At 38.6% G+C, this 21,913-nt stretch overlaps 1 protein-coding gene and 1 long non-coding RNA gene across 2 annotated transcripts in view; one reads left to right on the top strand and one right to left on the bottom strand.

Annotated features, from left to right (window-relative positions):
• Positions 1–73: 73 nt before the first annotated feature.
• On the top strand, positions 74–3,546 carry cldn1 (claudin 1). The gene is made up of 4 exons (XM_038718401.1): positions 74–472; positions 1,421–1,585; positions 1,850–1,934; positions 2,783–3,546. The coding sequence occupies exons 1-4, from the start codon at positions 250–252 to the stop codon at positions 2,943–2,945; spliced, it is 636 nt and encodes a 211-aa protein (XP_038574329.1). The 5' UTR covers positions 74–249; the 3' UTR covers positions 2,946–3,546.
• A 3,838-nt stretch (positions 3,547–7,384) lies between these two features.
• Positions 7,385–21,913, bottom strand: part of LOC119902308 — a 28,012-nt gene continuing 13,483 nt past the window's right edge. The window contains exons 2-3 of the long non-coding RNA XR_005444316.1: positions 20,715–21,095; positions 7,385–9,274 (exon numbers count right to left, since the gene is read on the bottom strand). This is a non-coding gene — a long non-coding RNA (uncharacterized LOC119902308). The remainder of the gene's footprint in view (positions 9,275–20,714; positions 21,096–21,913) is intronic.

The following is a 21,913-nucleotide window of genomic DNA, read 5'->3' on the forward strand; positions in this document are numbered from 1 at the left end:
GCAGGAGACCATCACTAGGGGTCGCTCCTAACCTCCTAACCTCGGTCTGAGGGGCTGGTATTCCTGGATCCTCCCTCTCCTCCAGGTTATTCCTTGAGGATGCACAGGTAGGCAGCACTTTTTGGGATCAGAGCCACTACCCCAAAAGGCACCAGGAACTACATCAAGAAAGTTTTTGGAATTTTTAAGTCTTTTGGAACTTTTTCCACACCTTCATCATCACCATCTTTTACTTTCTGAAGTTAAACGATGGCCAATTCGGGTATACAGCTTCTCGGCTTCACGCTGGCCTTCCTGGGCTTCATAGGCTCGATAGCATCCACATGCATGGTGGAATGGAAAGCTTCGTCCTACGCAGGAGACAATATCATCACAGCTCAGGCGCTGTATGAAGGGCTTTGGAAGACCTGTGCATCACAGAGCACTGGTCAAATTCAATGTAAAGTGTATGATTCACTTCTCCAACTACCAGGTAATGTTGTTTAACATATGTTTTCATTACACCTTTTATAAGATTTCTTTTACTCATCATATTATACCATGTCAGACACAGCATATAGCAATTACGGTATAATTTATGTCCTAAATTTCTTTACCTACAAAAAAATATGGGTGTGGGAAGAAAATGGACCATGATGCATTTCTTAGACATTTTTCAAAAGTGACTATGAATTTGAAATGATGAATTAGTGAAAATGTTTTCAATTTCTGAGGTTTAAGGTTCATGAGCTGTAAAAACAGGAATGTGTAAAACAGGAATGTGTAAATCTGTCTGGTCATTCAAACTTTTCTAGAGGTGTAAGAAAGTGCCCTCTTCTCTCCCTGTAAGACGTGCAAAGACATGTCTGTCAAATACCAACGGCTGTTTGATCAAAAAGAAACTTCTCCTTTGAAATCAGTTCAAAAGGTATAGAAGTTTTGCCCAGTGTTCGATTTTAAATGTAAATATATATGTGTACAATTATTTTTAATTTCTATATCATAAAAGGCTGACACCAGGATGATCAGATTTAAAAATCTGGGAACATTTAGAATAGGTACACTTCAGGCTGGATGTGACTCATGTCGTCTGCATTCACCTGTTTTGTGCCTGTTGTAAACAAGAAAAAGAAACCTGAGATTTAGTGAATGAAGAGATACATAATTGCTTGCTTGATGATTTACATTTTGTTTAAGCTTTTATTTTAGATACATTAGAAATAGGTAAGTGTTATCAGTCACAGTTTGTTTTTAAATGTGTATGCTTAGAAAGCATAGAGGAAGTAAGAGTAGGGATGACCCAGGGGAATAAATCCTGGTGAGATTTGAACACCGGAAGTAGGCCTATGGCCAACTACTCAACATTCCAAGGTCAAAAGTCAAATTAAATAAATAAATAAAAACTTTAGAAATCCATGTGATGCCATGTCTTTGTCTCCAGGGATTATACAGGGCACACGAGGGCTGATGCTGTGCGCCATCTTGCTGAGCTTTATTTCTATCTTGGTGGAGATGGTGGGCATGAGGTGCACAACCTGTATGGCAGAACAACCGGAGCAGAAGGACAAAGTGGCTCTAGCTGGAGGGGTCATCTTCATTATTGCTGGTTAGAGTCCATTCAGTTCACACACACACATGCAATGAACATATAAAGCCTGAAAATCATCTGTCTTGTAGGGATGTTTTTTGCCATGAAGATGTGGCACACCACACTACTGTATGTTTTGCTTTGACCACAATAACACAACCTTTCAACATGATGTGGCTTGTACTGAATTTATGGGCCTTGATAAGGGTGTCACACTCCTGCATGTTTTAACCTGTACAATACAACAATATAAAATGTTTTTTTTCTGCTCATGGTTTCCAGGTCTGCTTTCTCTGGTTGGAACATCTTGGTATGGCAACAGAATAGCGCAGGACTTCTACAACCCATTAACTCCAACTAATTCCAAGTAAGGTCAACATTCTCTGCCTCTTTAGCCTGAACGTCACACCAATTGTCGGGTATCACTGTAGATTTTAGACTGTTGTTCTCATGACAGTCATTCATTTACTGATCTTATAGTGTAAGTTCTAGATAATAACACTTCAGTGGTGAAAAAAGAAGGCTAGGCTTAGTAGTTCTATAGTTATAGATAGTTAAAGTGCAAATATCACTCTGTAAAAAGTCCTTCCTTTAAGATTTTACTAAAGTAAAAGCACAGTAAAATGTACCTATTTAAAATAACAAAAGCAAAAGTACTTGCTGGGCATTACTAACTAACTAGTTTGTATACTGTTGGATAGTTTAATAATTTATAGCACAACATCATATATACATTTATAAATTGATCATATATTCTTTTTGTAAAATCTAACAAAAAGTGCAGAATTGTAAGTAATTCTAAGTAGTACTTGGTTACTTTCCACTCCTGAATAATTTGGAAAACAAACACAGTAAATATGAAGCTACTGCCAGCAGCCGGTTAGCTTGGCTTTGCATAAAGACTAAACAAGGGGAAACCACTAGCTCGTTTTTATGCTAAGATAAACTATCTGGCTGCTAGTGGTAACTTCATATTTAACTTACAGACATGAGAGTGATATTGATCTTCTCTAATAACTCTCAGTAATAAAAGTCAATAAGCATATTTCCCAAATGTGGAATTCTATTCTAGTCTATTAATTTTCAAGCATACTCTTTCTGACTTAACTGAATATAACATGATCAGCTTGTGTTTAGACTTAAGGACTGCCATCTCTTCTCTGTCTTTTCCAAATGTCCACATAAGTATCAATGTGATGTTTGAATTATTCACAGGTTTGAATTCGGAAGTGCCCTGTTTGTTGGATGGGGAAGTGCCGCTCTCCTCATTATAGGAGGGGCCTTCCTTTGCTGCAACTGCTCCACCAAGGGCTCAGGGAAACCTCCACGCTACCCACAGTCTGCCTCGGCAAGCCAGCCAGGCAAGAACTATGTCTAGGACAATCACGCCATCCAGCCTCTGCTCAAGGAAGAACGCTGTGTTTGCAAGGAGTTGTCATCCAGATTTGTTTAATGTTTTGCAACATGTATATTTGTATGTTGGTGTTATCTTTGGTGGTTATATTTGTTGGGAAATACACTACTGTTTATTGGTGGTCCATAGATCCAAAAGAAAAATATTTGGCATCCCTTTTGTTATTGATACTGAACCAAGCAAGTGATGTGAAGGTGGTCCTGCTGGAGGCTTAAATGCTGACCATGTAGATGCAACAGACCCTGTTTTGAGTCCAGATTGGGACTGTATCTTTCCCATTTGTCTCTCTCCTATTATTTCCTACAGTATCTCTCTGCTCTGCCCTATATAATAAGGGAGGAAGGGCCCAATGTAAAAGACTTGGATGAATACATAATTTCTACATTTTCATGTATAATGTTACATCCTATTCCCCGCGACCCTGTACACAGATTAAACGGTTGATAGAGAGTGAGTGAGTGAGTGAGTGAGTGTATACTTCATAGTTCAACAATGAACATCAGCATCAAAGATGACAGTATCTGTACGTTATGAATGGCAAAAATAAATTTTATTGGCCAAAATATGTTAAGAACAAGGGATTTCTTCGGATCACAACATTTACTCATTTAGTATAAATTTGCGGACTGTTTCATTGATTGATCATATTGTTATTATTCTTTCATGTTAGGTAAAATAAAACCCTCATTATTGTCCTATTTGTTGTGTAACAAGAAGAGACACAAACAGCAGTTTAGTGGTGGAGTTTAAACAGACACACACGTGGAAGAAAATCTATTCAGATGCTTTACATAAGTAAGAGCATGTACCTATTATCAGCAAAATGTAAGTCAAAGTACGTCTTCTGCAGAAAAATGGTCCATGTCAGTTTTTTACTATTAGGTCTGTAGATGATGTTTCTGTAGAAGATTTTACTGCTGATATTTAAGGTTGTGCTAATTTGAGCTACCTGTCGGGACAACAACATCTTATGTTTGTAGTGTCGTTGTCCTGCGAGAACCATGTATCAAGGATTTTAAAGGATTTACTTTGTTTAAAAAGTAGGAGCATTTTCTCAACCCATATGCCTAATTCAGTTTATCCTTCAGTTTATCAGAAATTAATTAATTAAACTCAAATTCCCCCCGAATTTGGAGATACATGGCTTTAACTGGATGGAAAATTGCAATCTGAAAAGTAACAAGCCACTAAAGCAGTCAGACAAATGTAGTGGAGTAAAAAGTACACTTTGTAGTGGAGTAGAAGTATTTTGAGTAAAATACTCCAAATACTCAAATAAAGTACAGAACTTACAACAATTACTTTGGTCTACTGTAGTCATAGCTCACAGTGCCTGAGAACTGAGGTAAGGTAGTCAGATGTGCAAGTGTGTACAAGCATGAGCGTGTGTGGGTGGGGAGAAGAAGAAGATAAGCCCCCCCAAAGTGACGCATTACTACACATCCCCCAATGCAAGAGTCAAAACAGTGTGATCATCATCTTCTTAAGTAAACCAGGGATCTGTAAATAAAATGTATCAATAATTCTTACTTGAATATGCACAATCTTTCACCTGCCAGACTTTTGAAAAACGTTAAAGAGGTTTTTAATCGTCCAACATATAGCAGTGACTGTTACAGAAATGTGTGTCCTCAGGGAAGAGAAAACTAATCCAAACAGGGAGGCATGTCTCATACCAAGGCTCCTGTCCCGACATGCCTCTTTAAAGAAGTGCAGTCATCAGAGACTCACCCAGCTCCCAAAGAATAGGCCTATTTACCCACCTATGTCTGGCATGAAATTCTAGAGAGCCCCCATCCCATCAGCACGCACACAACTTGATTTCATCGACTGTTTTATCTACTGTATGTACACACACTTCTCTCCGTTGTGCCACTTCCAACACACCGTGGCGCTCTCTGTTGTTTCTGCAGCAGAGAGCGCCACCATCTGGTAACCCTGGTGTCTGCTGCTCAAACACCAGGCAGCCATTTTGATAAAACAGGAAAGCTGCCACAATTAAAGTATGAAATGCTGAGTGTCTGACAATAAATAAAGTTTTTGTTAAATTTGTTTATTAAAAAAGTGAAATCCACAAAGGCAATACAATACACCACTATACTAAAAACTAGACACTAAAACCAATTTAAAATTAATTAAAGGATATGACATGGCAATATATAAAAATACAAATAATACAGTTAAATACAATAATAGCAATAGGAACAAATAATTGTTTAAACACGTTATCCCCAACCATTTTTTGTGTCCTTTTAAAGTGAAGCAATGTCTACTTGGACCCCTTTGCCACTACAAAGCAGGACTTCAGTATGTTTATGAGTTGCAAGCAGTTCAACCAATAATCATTTGAATGGTCTGAAGAGGTACAACTGTTTAGTATTTCCCAATAAAAAAGCATTAGATAAAAAAAAATCTACAGGGCTAAGCTATATAAAAATGCAGTAATTATGTATTCATCTAAGTCTTTCACATTCCTTCCTTATAATATAGGACACAGCAGAAAGATCCTTCAGGGAATAAAGGGAGATAGACAAGCGGGAAACATGCAGTCCCCATGGACTCGGACCTCAGACTCAAGACCCTTCTACCAGTCAAGGATAGACAATATGTATGTGTAAATATTTTCAAGCCCAACTTCCTGGAAATATTAAAATGTTTCCTGCATTCTGGAGACTTTTTCGCCACCAATTTATGGTGGAAATATCTTTATATATATGAAGGGAAACAAAATTAATGTGGCAGGTGACAATTCAAAATATAAAAATATAGGATAATGGAATATAATGCAGTAATCAGCTTTTGGACAATGCATTTGTGTCTTCTATATTTCAGTTGCATTGCATGTTTTGTTATTGTGCATGGTTTCACTTGTTATTTAACATTTCTCGCTGCAAGCTATTTTTCAGGACATTTTTAACAAAAGTGATGGAGACATTCTGATTCTGACCTGTCCCTAGCGTCCCAGTGTAAATGACACCTATCTGCCAATATTTTTAAATGTCCCGCTCCATCCAGGCTGTGATTGGTCGGTTCATGAAAATTGACATTGAAGAGCTACATTCATCACACGGCTGCTTGAGAGGCACCAGAACTTCTCTTCTCCCTTGTCTCTCTCCGCCGACAGAGATAAGCAGGCAGGAGAGAACGGGAACAGGTGAGGGTCACGTGGCGCCCAGAGAACCTGATATGGAGAGGGCAGAGGAGAGTCCCGGCTGTGACACCGGTATATTCACAGTTACGGTCCTGTGGTTCTGACATTGTGATGAGACTCACATAACTGTCAGTGACACTGACACTGACACATTGTCCACACCAAAAGTACTATTAAGGATGTACTGATGAAAATATTGAAAGAAGGGGAAATACTTTACAGACTGTCTCCTTCCAGACTGTGAATTTTTTAAAACATTAATTTCAGAAAATCAATAGATGAATAAATTGTCTGTTGTAAACTTCAGGCCAGTCTAAATAATATATTGTAAAGATATTCTGTAGCACAAGCCAATGTGTGAAAAGTGACAGTGTGTGACCACTAGAGGACAACAGAGGACAAGTTTTGGATCACTATCCACTCCCAACACCTGGACTGATAGTTTGTGACAAATTAAAGCAAGAATACCAGTAAATATATTTTATATTTTTATATCCTATCAAGAGTTTGAATAACTATTATTAACAACCATGAATTATTAGCCTACTGTTAGACAAGAATCACATTACTGAAGATGAGTCTGGCAGATGGATGATGAAATTATGAGTTTTATTCAGAGATGTTTAATATAATGGTTAGACTAATATTAATTGTAGAACTACAAAAGAAAATGTAAGTCTGAAACACACAAACAGATCAAAAGGAACAGGACAAAACATTTACAAACACCATGAATTTATAATGGAAATAACATATTTAGCATATTGTAAACCTCTTGTGAAGAACATACTGTATAGGTCTAAGATAAGAAGTTATTACATAAAGAAAAAACGTATTTCTCATTTACTTGGGAAGAATTGCCAACACAGACAAAATCTCTCTGGCCAACAAAGGCTTGTGGTCCGGACAGCATTAAAAACCAGACGCTCAAATGCAGCACTCCATAGATGCAGGGTGCAGTATTGACATTGCTCAATATCAGGATGTTTTCCTGTCATCTGGTGCAAAGGGTTCATTTCCCCTATTAAGAGTCAGGGTAAATCAGGACCTAGCAACTACCATGGCATCTGTGTCAACAGCTGTCTGTGTAAATTATTCTGTAGTATTCAAAATAAAATAAAACTAAATTTCCTTGACAAACATCCATCTTGAGTAAAAATCTCATTGGATTCTTCCCAAAACACCTCACTACAGACCATGAATAATAATATTCACAATTTAATTAACAAACGTGTACAATAAACACAAAATGTTAAGATATTCAGTTGTTTTATTGATTACAAGTACGCTTTTGACTTTATTTGGTATGAAGGGCTTTGTTACAGACTTCTACATAGGGGCAAAATGTATACAATATGCTTAAATCAGTGTATTTGGAAAAGAGGTGTTTGTCACAGCTGCAATTAAAGTCCAGCTTTATTCATAGTACAATATATATAATGATGATGACCTTTTTTGTCTCATACAGAACAAGGACTACAGCTGGACATAGAGGTAAAGTCCTGTCAGAACTGGGCCCTAGCATAAAATAAAGAAAATGAATGTCATGATTTTTCAAACGCCCCAGATGTCAGGAGAACAAATACAAGTTTAGCAAAAATAATTATATAATTGAACATAGTACGAGTTTGCCTACCTTGATATAACCATGACAGCATCAGAGAGTTTCAACATGGCAGTAAAGAGCTCTAAATGCAATTAAAAGAATATTTTATCATTTACAAATTCCAATTAATATTTGTCTTAAAATATTTGATTGCATCATCCAGCCCATTGTGCTGTATAGGGTTGAAGTATGGGCTCCACTCAGTCATCATAGCTGATAAACATCAGAACAACAGCATCAGCAGAATCTTTATGTGCATTTTACATGTACACAGAAAAACACCAACAAATGCTTGCAGAGCAGAATTAGGCAGATACCCACTGATAATTAACTTTCAGAAGAGAGCACTCACATGTTTTAATCACCTTAAGTTCAGCCCCCTAGACTTCCTCAATTGAAAAGTCCTCCAAACCCAAGAGCTGAGCCCAGAAAAGAGTCTACTAAGAGCCAACACACTCCGACCAGTCTCACAACAACACTGCTTTCCAAACACCAATCGGAGAAAAACAAATAAAACTCCTAAAATGTGAAGGAACATTTAAATCTTGCTGCCCATTATGTATTAACATGCCACAACCACACACACACACACACACACACACACACACACACACACACACACAAAATGCGTTTTTTCTATGTTTTCTTGCTAATTAATTATTCTCTTTATATACATGTTTATTTAATACTTGCTTTGGAAATGTAAACATCTCATGTCGTTTCTCATTCAAGCTGAAATGCATTAAAAATACACAAGAAGACTATTTGTCTGTGAGGGCCGGTAATCTGTTTGTTCTGAGTCTTGCTACGACTGTACACCCGATGTAGTGTACTTTTTTTACTATCTCCATGCCAATAAAGTAAAGAATTGACTGTAATATGCAACATATAAGATAAGAAGGCATTACAATAAAAAAGGAACAAGATAATAAGGTACTATTATAAAAATATTTAACACTGAATCTAAAATAAAACACATTTCCACACACTTTAAGCCTAACAAAAAGCTTGTGAAAAAAGATGTTTTTAGTCTTCTTTACGAAGCAGACAGTGAATCAGTATCAGAATCAGAAAGTTTATTGCTAGGTACATTTTCAAATAAACTGGTGCTTAAAGTACACATGAACATAAATATAAATATAAATATACAAAATTTAAAAAGTAAGGAAATCAAAAAATTTACAAGTATACAAAAAAATACAATAATACTACAATACAATAAACAAGTATGCGCAAAAGTTCGCAACATGAGCATAAAGCACAGTTGAGCGTTGTTGTAAAGTGTGAGGTCAGGAGTGTGTGTGAGTGTGTGTGTTTGGGGAGGGGGGCAGGAGAGTCAGTGACAGTGGGGACCCAGGCATTGTTGAGGCAGCCCACTGCCATCGGAAAGAAACTGTTCTTGTGGCGAGAGGTTTTGGTCCTGATGGACCGCACCCTCCTGCCAGAGGGGAGAGTCTGAAACAGTTTGTGTCCTGGATAGGTGGGGTCACCCGCAATTTTCCCCGCACGCCTCAGAGTCCTGGAGGCATACAGGTCCTGAAGAAATAGAAGGTGACAACCAATCACCTGGCAGTGGCAGCAGCACAACAGATGGTGTTGTAGCAGACCTTAGATCATGTGGTATAGAAATTGACTGAAGTCACCATAAGTGGATTTAAGGTGTATATACAACCAACAAACCACAGCGACCTACAACATGGCCTCAGATTAGACCATTGATCTACTGCACACCTTATCCTCAGCTTTAAGAACCATCTTAAATGAATATAGGCTAATTGGCTAAATCCTATTTCCCCCAAAGTAACTAAATGCTACTCCACGTGGAATTCACTGAAGGCATGTTTGGTACTCCTCAGCACCAAATCTATTTCCTTCTTATTTGCATTTCAGCAAATAACCCATAAAAGTTGAGGATACGCTACAATAAAAGTGATTCAGAGTGACTTTTTATTGTTTATGATCTTTGTAAAACAACTTGACATTGAGACTGATTAAGTGCATCGACAGAGCAGCACTTAACTTGAGGGCTTCCCCCCTCTTTAGTCCAGTATTGGATCTGGAGCTGGACCAAACTCTAACTCAAACTGCTTTAATCAGCAGAGTGCAGCTGCCAGGCATCACAGAAAAATCAATCAGTGGGTACAAAATCAAACAGAAAACTAAACTTCTGCTAAAATCATTTCTGTCTTCCAGTATCGTCTGTGGCCTGTTGAATCCTACAAAATTGTCCTTAAGTACAGAATAAGGGGACATACTCTTAAGATAAGTGTGTCAGTTACAGCCAGCCAAGTACAGATCAGCTTTATCTTACTCTGCAGAAATCCAAACCTGAATTATCAGTTGTTTGGAGAAAAACAACTGTCTTTCCTGCATTGTACCTGGTTTTGCATTATGTGCCAATCACAGTGTCTATAGCAATGAAGCCTGATTCCCCTCTCCCCATATAGATGGTTGTGTGGCCTCCTATACATAATCACTTAACAGTCTTAGAAATGGATGCAATGACTTCTTGTTTTGGCAGCGTTAACTGGATTATGTCCTCCCTGAGGAGATTGTTACTTTAATGCTCATATTGTAGATAATAACGTGGATATTTAAAAACAGGTGAAGTTCCTTGTTGTTTTCTTATGTCATTGTTGCCCTCTAACTCTTCTATCTCTCTCTGTATAATTAACTAATAAGGATCAGGAGTATTTTGCCTGCAGTACCACTGCAGTTATTCTCTGAGAAGACAGTGACCAAGCCATTGACTTTTAGAGTTTAAATAAAACAAATAGTAGTGGAGTATTTTTCTCATTCCAACTGAAGTAAAACATCTGAATACTTCTTCCAACGCTTACTGCTCTTATTAGAGCAAAGGTTTTTCTGTAGCCTACCAGCCAAGGCGCCCTCTGACCTGATTTGAAACTCCCAGGTTGTCATCGTAACAGCCTTAGCATTAATCCAGGCAGATCCTCCGGTGGGAGCTGCAGAGTACCCACCAGATCAAAAATATTGTGATCCATTAATCCACTCTGCACTCGGGAGCCATAGTTTTTGTTTAACAGGTTTGAAGAGCTTTATCTGATGTAAAGTGGAGCACCATTTACTGCATTGGCCATCAGTTTGATTAGTCCATGTGTGATTTTGTGTACATTTGCGTTATTATGAAATGTGTTGTAAAAACAAAAATAAATCTATATCATGATATTGATTCAAGCCCAGTCCTTTGAGACCTCAGACCTGTCCTCTGACAAATTAAATATAAGAACTGCCTCTCTCCCACTGATGTGAACCATGGGGGTTCACCTCAGGGGTCCCACTGCTGGACACAGTAGACAGAAAGGAAAACAAAATGCCTGCTGACACACTTGTTAGGATTATTAGTGTACTTTGGAATATTTCCTGTTAGATACGAGTCCTCTGTGGGGGCTCATTGTGAAAAGGACACGAGTGAGGTCCAGATGATCCTTGGAGCTTGACTAATGAGATCAGCTTGACTTAGAGATTTTTCTTTCAACTTGGCAAGAAGTCTAAATGTTTAATGTGTGTGTCTGCGGTTGCATTCACACGTTTGTGTGTAGCTGTGTGTGTGTGTATGTGTGTTTGTGTGTGTGTCTTATCGACTTAATCAACTCACTGTTCATCATCACTTATTCAGACTCTGCTGACCTCCTCCAACACCTGGATCACTGTCAGTACAAAACAGATGAGTGTCTCCATGGGAACCAGGGTCTCCTCCTCCGTATTTGTCAGGAGTAAACAGCGCTTTTAATGTCTCCATGGAGAACAGCAGGGAGACGTATGCACATTGGTTTAGGGAGTGATAAGAGACATTGTTTCTGTGTCACAAGCATGCTGCAACTTTAAATCCATGTTGTGTTAAACATGATAAAGTTTGACGGCAGTTATGAGCTAAATGTAGTACAATTAGATTTAATAAACCTCAAAGGAGACTAAATAGTAAACAGTTAACGTGCGATCTTAAAACTCCAGCATCAACATAAATTTAAAAAATGATACCATTCCAGCTGCAGCAGTGCAATGCGCTCTGCCTTGAAGCTGTGAGACACAGCAACAAACTCAAAGACTTTCCAATCATCATTCCACTATCAGAGTCCAACATCTACGCAAAATCCTTTCTAAAATCATATTTTTCTGCACAAAAAGCCCCACAGTCGACCGTCACTCGACTTTTTATTACAAGGTAAAACCTTTTGCAAGCTTCCCTCTCTTTGTATCTATATGAGTATTTCCAAAACCTCTCTCACTATGGCTGATGCAGCTGAAGGATCCCTGGCAGGAGTCTCCAAAATATCCCGACCAGCACGGCCAACATGTGGATGTAAGTGATTTAAACACAGAGACACTGCCAGGCGTCGCTGCACTGGCTCCCTTCCTCCTCCCATCTGAAGCAGAGCGGGAGCCAATTGAATTCAAAAGTAAGGCTACACCCTGACTCAGAAACATATACAAGGGCCAACATGAGTTTCTGGAGTAATATTTTGTCAAGATATACAGTGAGTGCTGTCTTTAAATCAGCCATTTTACGTCTGAAAAGAAAAGACATCACTAAGTTTTCCCTTTAGGGCCCCAAAAGTATCTGTACAAATATGTACCTGTATTTTGTGGATCAAATATGTGATACCTTTGTTTTTCAGTGGTTTTGGAAACAGAGATTGGTCCAAACAGGGGTCCATAGGCAAGGCAATGCAAGTTTATTTGTATAGCACATTTCAACAACAAGGTAATTCAAAGTGCTTTACATAAAACATATAAGGAATAGGGAAACTTTAAAAGTTAAATAGAAAATAAAGGCAGGTAGGGCAGGTCTCCCACCTTTGCTTATTTTACTCCATTGATTCCTTACTTAGGGACTCTAACCCTTTAACACTTAGGGACTCTAACCCTAAGGGGACTCTTCCCTTCCTTAGATACAGTTGTCACTGTAAATCCAGACTGACCGCGCTACAAACTCTGGTAATATGAAAGTTTGGTTAAAATAACATTTGTTTACCAACTACATTATCTTTGATTCATATCATTTTACTCTCTGGAGCCACCTCTATTGAAAGTTTGGATTTTGTCTTTCAGGAATTTTTCTTTGCTCTTTTTTAAAATCTTTATTTTATTTATTTTTAAATCAAACAATGGAAATTGTGATGATGATCAACATTTCAATGTGTGATCCAGGTTAAATAAACAATCCCTACTATCAGTTAATTAGATTCATTCTCAATTCTTATGCTTTTTTTATTAGATAGGGACATTTGAAGGGAGACAGGAAAGGGGGAAGAGAGTAATAAATAAAACTCTAACAGCCCAGCAGTCAACAGCATCTTTACATCCATGGCAGCATACAGTATTTCTTAAACACTTTAACAAGGAGTGTTACTCAACATGCGATGGATCTCATCTCACTCCTCTGTTTTTTGTCCTCAAAAAGCCATTGAAATGTTTTTCCTTGAGCCTTCCACGTGGCGGACACATGGTTCTGATCATGAGACATAGAGAGCCAGAAGTAATTCTCTGTTCCAGACTCACACTGACTTTACCACTCTCACTAGTGAGCTGCTGGCTGGTGGATTTAAAACATTATTTCTTAGTACTTAGCATTTTTACAATTACAGCTTTGTGACATACAGGCTGAATTTGAATTATGTTTTCTAAATGCGCCTATTGGTCTGAATTTGTTTGTGCTGAATACTGTTACAGGTGGCGTGCAGTGTGAAAGTAAAATAGCATGAATCATTTGTTTTATGATTTATTAGTTTTGTGCTTTTGTCTCTCTCAATCCATGCTCTTGAAATGTCTAAGATAAAGTGTCTCTGATAAGGGCTGTGTGTACACGTTAGGTGCCAGATGTGCTAGTTCACATCATGTTAAAGTGTAACCAGAAATCCTTATACATGTGTCTAGATTACACCATTGCATGAACAAGATCATAGCTTGTGTTAATAGTGTAATTTTGACTGAGAACCAATTGCATTTCGCTTGTTTTCTTGAAAAACAACATAAACAAAGAGTTACATAAGTGTTTGCAGAACAATTTCCACAACAGCAGAAAAAACACAGAGGAGACACAATAAATGCCAATGTTCACAGGTGGGAAGCCAGCTCGGGATTATGTAATTTTCTCTGCACTATGCACATGCAGCTCCCACTGGGGGTGATGTTGTGAAGCTCAGGGCACAATACAGGGCCATTATGTAACTTCAAACTGTCAGTTAAAATCCCGGCACATCATGTTTCCCCTTACTTTGTCTGATTAAACCTCTTCATACGTTGATTTTGTGTGGTACTGCTGAGGGGTGTGTAATTTGTCCTGCTCTAACAGGTGAAATAAGAGGAAGGGTGTTGCTTAGCCAAATTAAGCAATGCCACCATGAAGTATCATGTTGTCAGTCCAAATTAGGGAAGGTAAGATTCACAGATTTGCATTGGTGCACCAGCAGAAAAGTTCAAAATTAAAAAGTGGGTACTGGTTGCAATTTGGGATGAACTGTAGATGTATCGTTTCTAACATCTTTACATCAATAGTAAAATGTGATATATTTATATACATTTATAAGTAGAGGCCCTATTCCTTTATTGTTTATAAATGTGACCATTAATTTGTTCCCAATAATTTTACATTTAGATTGATTCCTCCTCTCTTTTTTCAAGCGCCTGCACTGCTGTCAGTGGCCTGTCAGCTACTACGGACAATAAATTCCTACAAATGAAATGTTTTGCAACACTTTTCAAGAGAGACTGACAACTTGACAAGACGGATACAGTTTGTGTGCCGCTGGAGAGTAGACATGATTTGAGTGCTGAGACAACTGCCTCCTCCTGTCCCTTTTGGATAAAGCTCTAGCAAGAGGTGCCGCTAGCGAGACTGGTGAGTAGTCTGGTAAAGTATTGCAACTTCCTGAAATTATTTAACTGTTAAATGTGTACTGTGTTATATACATGTAACTGGAGACAGAGAACAGGAAAGAAGGGCAGGCTGATATGTGCACATTAGTTTATATCATGAGTAAGTAATAGCTGCTCCTGCCAGACAGTAAAGTGTACTAAACTTTACAGTGTAGTGATGTTAACACAGCATATCGTTAGTGAATACTCCAGCCGGTCAGTAGTCAGCCGTCCGACTATTAACCACACCCCCATTCTCTGTTTGAGAAAGAACGTTAGCCAAAAACGGCAGTTAAAACTGGCTGGAGGGGGCCAGTTTTATCTTTGTTTTTAGAGGTGAGAGTTGCAGAACTAGAGAAACAAACATGTCATGGAACTTTATTAGTTAATGATTTGCTGTTTGCATAAGAAGAACCAAATAAATAAAATCAAACTTTCCACGATTCTGAATGGCATAGCATCATATTGTTTTGCATCGTATCGTATGCTAAATCAAATCGTGTCGAATCGCACTGCATCGCTATAGGGGTGAATCATATCCTTCTGCATTAGTAGTTGCTTCATATGTATCTTTAATGTATCGAGATGCATAGCGTGTAAGCTTCAATAATGGAGAGGCACATCTCAGGTCAAAATACATCATACTTCCATGTTTGTTGCTGTTGCAGGTTCACAGGCAACATCCAAAATGTACTTTTTGGTCTACCTGCAAATGGCTGCCAACCTGCACTGAATACCTGGTGTGTGAGAGCAGTAGCAGCACATTGCTGCAGTCACAGAAAAGTGCAAGATATAAGGGGTAGATAAGTTACTTTAGTCAGCCGTAACGTGGCTATTTAAGCATAATATTTACTTAAAGTATTGTGCTCGCTGTCAAAGAAGAAAAATAAAAAAGTCCCTGTTCATGTTACTTCAACGTCCTCTTGCATTCCTCACTGCAGAGTTGTGTGGTACTTACCACGGATAAATTTCCAGCAGAAACAGTGAGCTAGCTGGATAACAGACTATATTAAAGAAGTGGACATTTTCACCCTGACATCACTCTCTGGTTTGTGGACTACCGTTTTGAAGCCTTGAGTGTGGCATTTTGGCCATCACGATCTTCTACATTACAATACATTTATTCATTTAGCTGACGTTTTTATCCAAAGCGACTTCCAATTGCTGTCTACATGTCAGAGGTCGCACGCCTCTGGAGAAACTAGGGGTTAAGTTTTTAACTTAAGTATTATGTGGGTTAAGGATTTTATTCATCTGACATGGATTTTAAGCTAGATGACCGTAAAAACGTTATCAACGCTACTGACCACAACAAAGCTCCGGCGACTAGCGTTATGCTGGCCGAGATAACTCTGCCCCATGAGGACTGCATACTCCTTAAGAAAGCGAACAAAAAGATTGCTGACCTTATGGAAGACATCCGACGACTTTCAGAGGAACTCAAAGAGAAAGATTCCCTGCTGACTGGCTTTATGGATGTGGCTTCAGTACAAGCCAAACAGATTGTTTCTCTTAGTGCAACCGCTAACATCCAGGACACCGTGTTTTGGGACCCCTCTACCCTTCCAAGGCTTTCCTCCTGCTCGACTCCGAAGCATCATTCAACCTGGGCTGAAGTGGTGGTCCGTGCATGCAAGAGAGGCTCGGACGGGGCTGCCTCTCCTCCGCACATCGGCCTCTCCAACCACTATGAAGCCCTGTCTGACGACACTCCGGTCCATCCAGCGGATGCACCTGCGGCTTCGAGTCTCCCTGATATGTATCCCTTTCGGCGGACAGTGCTGGCTGACACTGTTGCATCCCCTCCACCGGCTACATCTCCCGCACTGGCGGCTGGGCCCGCCGGTCTGCCGCCGGGCCTGATCGGCCCAATCATGTTTTTATCAACTTAGAAATATAGCAAAAATTCGATCTATGTTAACTTTTAAGGACACCGAAACCATTTTACACGCCTTCATCAGCCTTTTCACTTGTTTAACCCAAAAATCTACTGATCGACTCCAGACTGTCCAGAACTCAGCTGCCAGGCTTTTAACCAGAACAAAGAAATATGACCACATTATCCCTATTTTAGCTTCATTACACTGGCTCCCAGTATGTTTTAGAATTGACTTTAAAATTCTATTGATCACTTTTAAAGCTCTTCATGGCCTCTTGCCTTGTTATATTTCTGACCTTTTAGTCCCATACACACCAGCACGTACCTTGAGATCCTCGGGCAGAGGTCTGTTGTCTGTTCCAGAGTCTCGACTGAAAACTAAAGGGGACAGAGCGTTTGCTGTCAGGGCCCAGAGGCTCTGGAACAGCCTGCCTGAGGAAATCAGGTCGGCTGAGTCAGTGAACTCTTTTAAGTCCCTTCTTAAAAACATACTTTTATAGGAGAGCCTTTCCCGATCTTATTTGACTTTATTTTATCCCTTTTATTTTATTCTATTTTACTTATTTTATATTTATCTTAAACATGTATTTTAGTCTTTTCAATGTTTTCTTGATTTTATCTTGTATTGTTTTTGTATTATTGTCTTTTGGGTATTATTGTCTTTACACTTGTTAAAGCACTTTGTAACTTGTTTTTGAAAAGTGCTCTACAAATAAAGATTATTATTATTAAGTATCTTGCTCAGGGACACAATAGTAGATATGTCACAGTGGGGAACTGAACCCAGGTCTCTCACACCAAAGGTATGTGTCCTATCCATTGCGCCATCACCACCACCACCACCACTTTTTTTGGAACCGTGACCATATTCGGACGAGAGGGTGGAGCTAGTTAGCTTGATTAGTGAGGTGCATCTGTTATTTGCCTTAACTGTGATATTATTTTGGATGCAAATTTTGGCTAGTGAAAAAATGGCTCAAAACAAAAGGGACTTACCAGAAAAAAATAACAGCCGACTCCTTAAAGTTTCTTTTAGTAGGCTACAACCAAATGCTGCACAAGACATTTTTAGGTCACCAAAATGTTACAATTAACTTTCATGAACTGAAAACACACTGTGAACACATACAGTGCTCAAAAACAATATCACGACTACTTAAATGTACACAGCGCAGTGAATACATTCGCCTTTATTATGATTGACAAGCCCCATGTTAGTAAGTTGTCAATCACAAGGTAGCCACGCCCTAAAGCATCGCTTGCTTTATCATCTATTTTACCCCAAATGGGACCATAATTTACAAAATGAACATCATGCTGTATTGAAGAAGACTTGAAACAAGCGACTGAAATCATAAACTCGTTAGAGACGTTTTAACTTAAGTAATAAATCAGGTGAGAAGTAATTTTGTCATTAAGAACAAAGCAATCAGATTTCCTTTTGCAACCAGCGGAGTCATGCCCTGCTGGCCATTGAAAGATGCATGTTTAAGGGACTTTTGCATTGGCTTCACTTTTAAGATATGGAGGTTGCCTTTTACCAGAAAACAATCAAAGATCAAAGAATTGCGATTATGAAATGAATTGTAAAAACAAAAAAGTTCTATATCATATTGATTCAAGCCCAGTTCTTTGAGACCTCAGACCTGTCCTCTGACAAATTAAATATTATATAAGAACTGCCTCTCTCCCACTGATGTGAACCATGGGGGTTTACCTCAGGGGTCCCACTGCTGGACACAGTAGACAGAAAGAAAAACAAAATGCCTGCTGACACACTTGTTAGGATTATTAGTGTACTTTGAAATATTTCCTGTTAGATATGAGTCCTCTGTGGGGGCTCATTGTGAAAAGGACACGAGTGAGGTCCAGATGATTCTTGGAGCTTGACTAATGAGATCAGCTTGATTTTGAGATTTTTCTATTTCTTTTTACAATTTCTGACCATCATATGTTATGTGCTGCCACCAGTGTGCAGAGTCGATGCAAAACCAAACGTGGTCAGCCAACTTATGTGTTGTGGTGATGAGTTTGAAATAGGTCCATTTCATCAACCCGCCAACGGCAGCTGACTCTGAATTTATTTGAATCGTTAATGTAATTTTACAGCAAATTCACAACAAATCTCATGTATGAAATGTTTAAAGGTTAATTATCAATATTTTTGATGTTTACACAATTTAATGATTGATAATATGTAGGCTAAAGTACAGAAAATGATCACCAAAACTCTGTGGAGCTTTTAGCTTCTTTTTAGCTCTTAGGATCACTCTTGCTGAAACCACGTTTCCATCAGCAACAAGAAGCAGTTTTCAGCATATCGATGTTTCCTAAAATGCCAGAGGTGGTTGGAAGAGACAGGAGCCACTGAAAACTCCAGGAGCTGACTGATGATTAAATTGGGGAGACTTTAACTAAGTAAAAAGCCTTGAGGCTCTCGGTGAAAAGTGCCTGCCAATTGTGTTTTTTGGAGGAAGAGTGGTTGTCTACATCCTCAGCAGGCCAACAGAGGGAGTTAGGGGTGACATGGATGGCAGAGCATCGGAATGTCAGTCATTTCAAAGAAGAGAAAAAAAGGGAAGAAAAAATGTGAAAAATATCAAATATAGTTTGTTCGGTTCCGTTCTCCAAAACAGGCCCATAATTAGATTTTTTTTTTTACACAATCTACGCAGAAATTCATTCATTCAATCATCCAATTAATTCATTTGGTCTGCTGGACATACCTGGCAACAGTGAGGATGGAAATTAACTCAGTATGTCTCTTAATTACTGAAGGTCTACTTTTAGATCAGTTTAATTTTCATTCTTTTCTATTAGGAACACATTCCTTTTCATAAAATACATGAATGAAAATGAATACATGAAACATAAAATATTCATGATTGAACTAAAATAGGTATGCATTTCAAATGTTTGCTCATTTTGAACAAATACAGTAATTCTTCTTTGAGACAGCTATCAGATGACAAGGCAAACTCAGTTAGCCTAAGTGGTGAGATTAAGCACTGGAATTATGACATATGTGATAAATATGAATATGACTAAAAGTGTTGTTTATTTGCCACCATATAAATATAGCCGCCCTCCTCCCAGATTATAGTTTTGAAATTGAAAAACTTTTAAAAAGTAAAATATTATAATATATAAAGAGAAATTAACTTTTCCCCTTACCTTATTTTAGCCTTTTTTTTTAGAGAAGAATGTAAAAAAAATTAATAATAAAAAACATTCATTTTCAAGGACAAATAGCAATCTGAGAGCCGTAAAAGTATGGCAGTCCAAAGTGAAAAGACTTGCTTTTGCACGCCCTGTTAGCAAACTGGTTGCAAAATAATGGAATGTATGGTGTGTGTAAATATATGTCCTGACCTATAGCATTGCCGTCTGCTATTATTCATGTCAGTCACATGTGTTTGTCCAGTAAGCATTATGGGCAATACTGAGGTACTCACATTGAAAAGATACTATATTAGTGTATACAACGGATTTCTTCATTCCACTTGATCCTGGGGTTTGAGCCAACTATAGACATACATCTAACCTTCCCTTTCTCACTAAGATCCTCGAGAAAGCAGTTGAAACCAATGAAACCAATCACTTAAGCATGCCTTAAGGATGTAAAAAACCTGGATGACCTGCAAATTTCTAATGTTAAACTAGACAAAAGTGAAGTTATGGTACTTGGCCCTGAGCACCTCCTAAACAGATTATTTAGAGTTACTCTGGATGGCCTTTCCCTGGCCTTCGGAGTTATCTTTGATCAGGATGTCCTTTAACTCCCACATTAACTGCCTTTTTTCAACTACATATTATTGCAAAAATCTGACACATCCTGTCTCAAAATGACGCAGATAAACTAGTCCACGCATTTGTTACTTCTAGGCTGGAATATTGCACTTCCTTATTCTCAGGCAGCCAGAATAAATCCCTAAGTCTCTCTATCTGAACACAGGGTTACTTGTGGTTCAGAGAGTTTCCAAAAGTATCAAGCTCCTCTCCTGTGGAACCAGGTCCAAATTTAGGTTTGGGAGGCAGACACCATCTCCACATTTAAGACTTTCCTCTTTTCTCTTATAGTTAGGGTTGGCTCAGGTGAGCCCCAAATCATCCCTTAGTTATGCTGCTATAGGACTAGACTGCTGGGTAACTTGCCCTGAACTCCTGTTTCCCTCCCCATCTATATGCATTCTTCTCCCATTAATTCATGTTACTTACTGGACTTCTTCCCTCTCCCGTAGTAGTTTGTACTTTCTCGCCCCTCTCCTCTCTCCTTCTTTCGCTTCCTGCAGGTGTTTCTGGCTCCGGAGCTGTGGAGTCTGGATCTATGGTTGCATTGTGCTACTGTGTGTTGTCTTTATCTCCTGCTCTCTCCCACTGTCCTCAGCAAAATAAAACTGAATTGTTATATACATAAACCAGTTAAAGTGCCTTATCCAAATGAGGTCAAAAAAGCCGCTACGCTTTTGGCAACTTAAATTGTGATTTTTGAGATAAAATGATGAGGGTGGTAGTTAATCACACTGGTACTATTACATAATTGCACCTTGACCAGGTTTGCTCCACTTGATGAGATCTGCACCCTGTTGTCCAAGGAACCTGTGAAAAAGACAATAAACTTTTAGTGGCTTACAGTGAGAATCTCATTCAAAGCAAAGCATTTCTACAGCAAATTGTAGCTTCCGCTTAATTAAGGACATTGATACATATATATAAACATATTTAAATCTTGTCAATTACGTCAACTAGAATAGTGAAATTCCTGCGTCACTCATAGATCATAAAGTAATGTTCTGGCCGTTGAGACATTAGAGATAGGTTGCCTGATACATATGATTCAGCTTGAAAGCCAAAGAAAACTTGAACAAATAACACAGTAAAGCTTACGTAAATGCATAATGTGGTACAAGTAAGAGTCTAAATCAGTCTTTTCCATAGAGCCATGCAACATAAAAGAACTGTCTGTGAACACACAGGCTCTAACAAGGCTGCTGCTAATGAAAAGAACAGTTTGGACAAAACCATCAATTGCAATTAGTTTTAAAGTAGTCACGGGAAGCTCATCCAGATCAGTGTGTACGCAGTGTTCCCAGATGATTCAATTTACAAAGAACATGTGAGTGTCACTCAGAGGACAAACAGGAAAGTACAGGAAGACGACAACAGGAAGCTGTGAGTGCACTGCTGCTCTTATTGTAGTCTGAAATTGACCAAAATGTGCTATGAGTATCCAATGCTTTGATTTGACTCCCTTACCCAGACAGCCAGTATATACTGCATGTCTTTTTGAGGCAAACTCACAATGACTACAGAAGACAACTTAAAAAAGAAAAGAATTTGACATTGAATCACCTGAACTTTTCCAAACAAAAAATAAAACACCAAATGCACCTATTTATTGCTATATCAATGGGCAC

The sequence above is a fragment of the Micropterus salmoides genome, unplaced genomic scaffold, assembly GCF_014851395.1.
Source record: "Micropterus salmoides isolate LMB-PRFRI ecotype aquatic unplaced genomic scaffold, ASM1485139v1 Ms_hic_scaffold_14, whole genome shotgun sequence".
In the NCBI taxonomy this organism is placed as follows: domain Eukaryota; kingdom Metazoa; phylum Chordata; class Actinopteri; order Centrarchiformes; family Centrarchidae; genus Micropterus; species Micropterus salmoides.

What these genes read in the sequence shown, in the direction of transcription:
- cldn1 (XM_038718401.1), top strand. Translation starts at nt 250, where the DNA reads ATGGCCAATTCGGGTATACAGCTTCTCGGCTTCACGCTGGCCTTCCTG. An exon ending in GGTCATCTTCATTATTGCTG is followed by an intron (nt 1,586 to 1,849) that starts GTTAGAGTCCAT and finishes CATGGTTTCCAG; the next exon opens with GTCTGCTTTCTCTGGTTGGA. An exon ending in TTAACTCCAACTAATTCCAA is followed by an intron (nt 1,935 to 2,782) that starts GTAAGGTCAACA and finishes AATTATTCACAG; the next exon opens with GTTTGAATTCGGAAGTGCCC.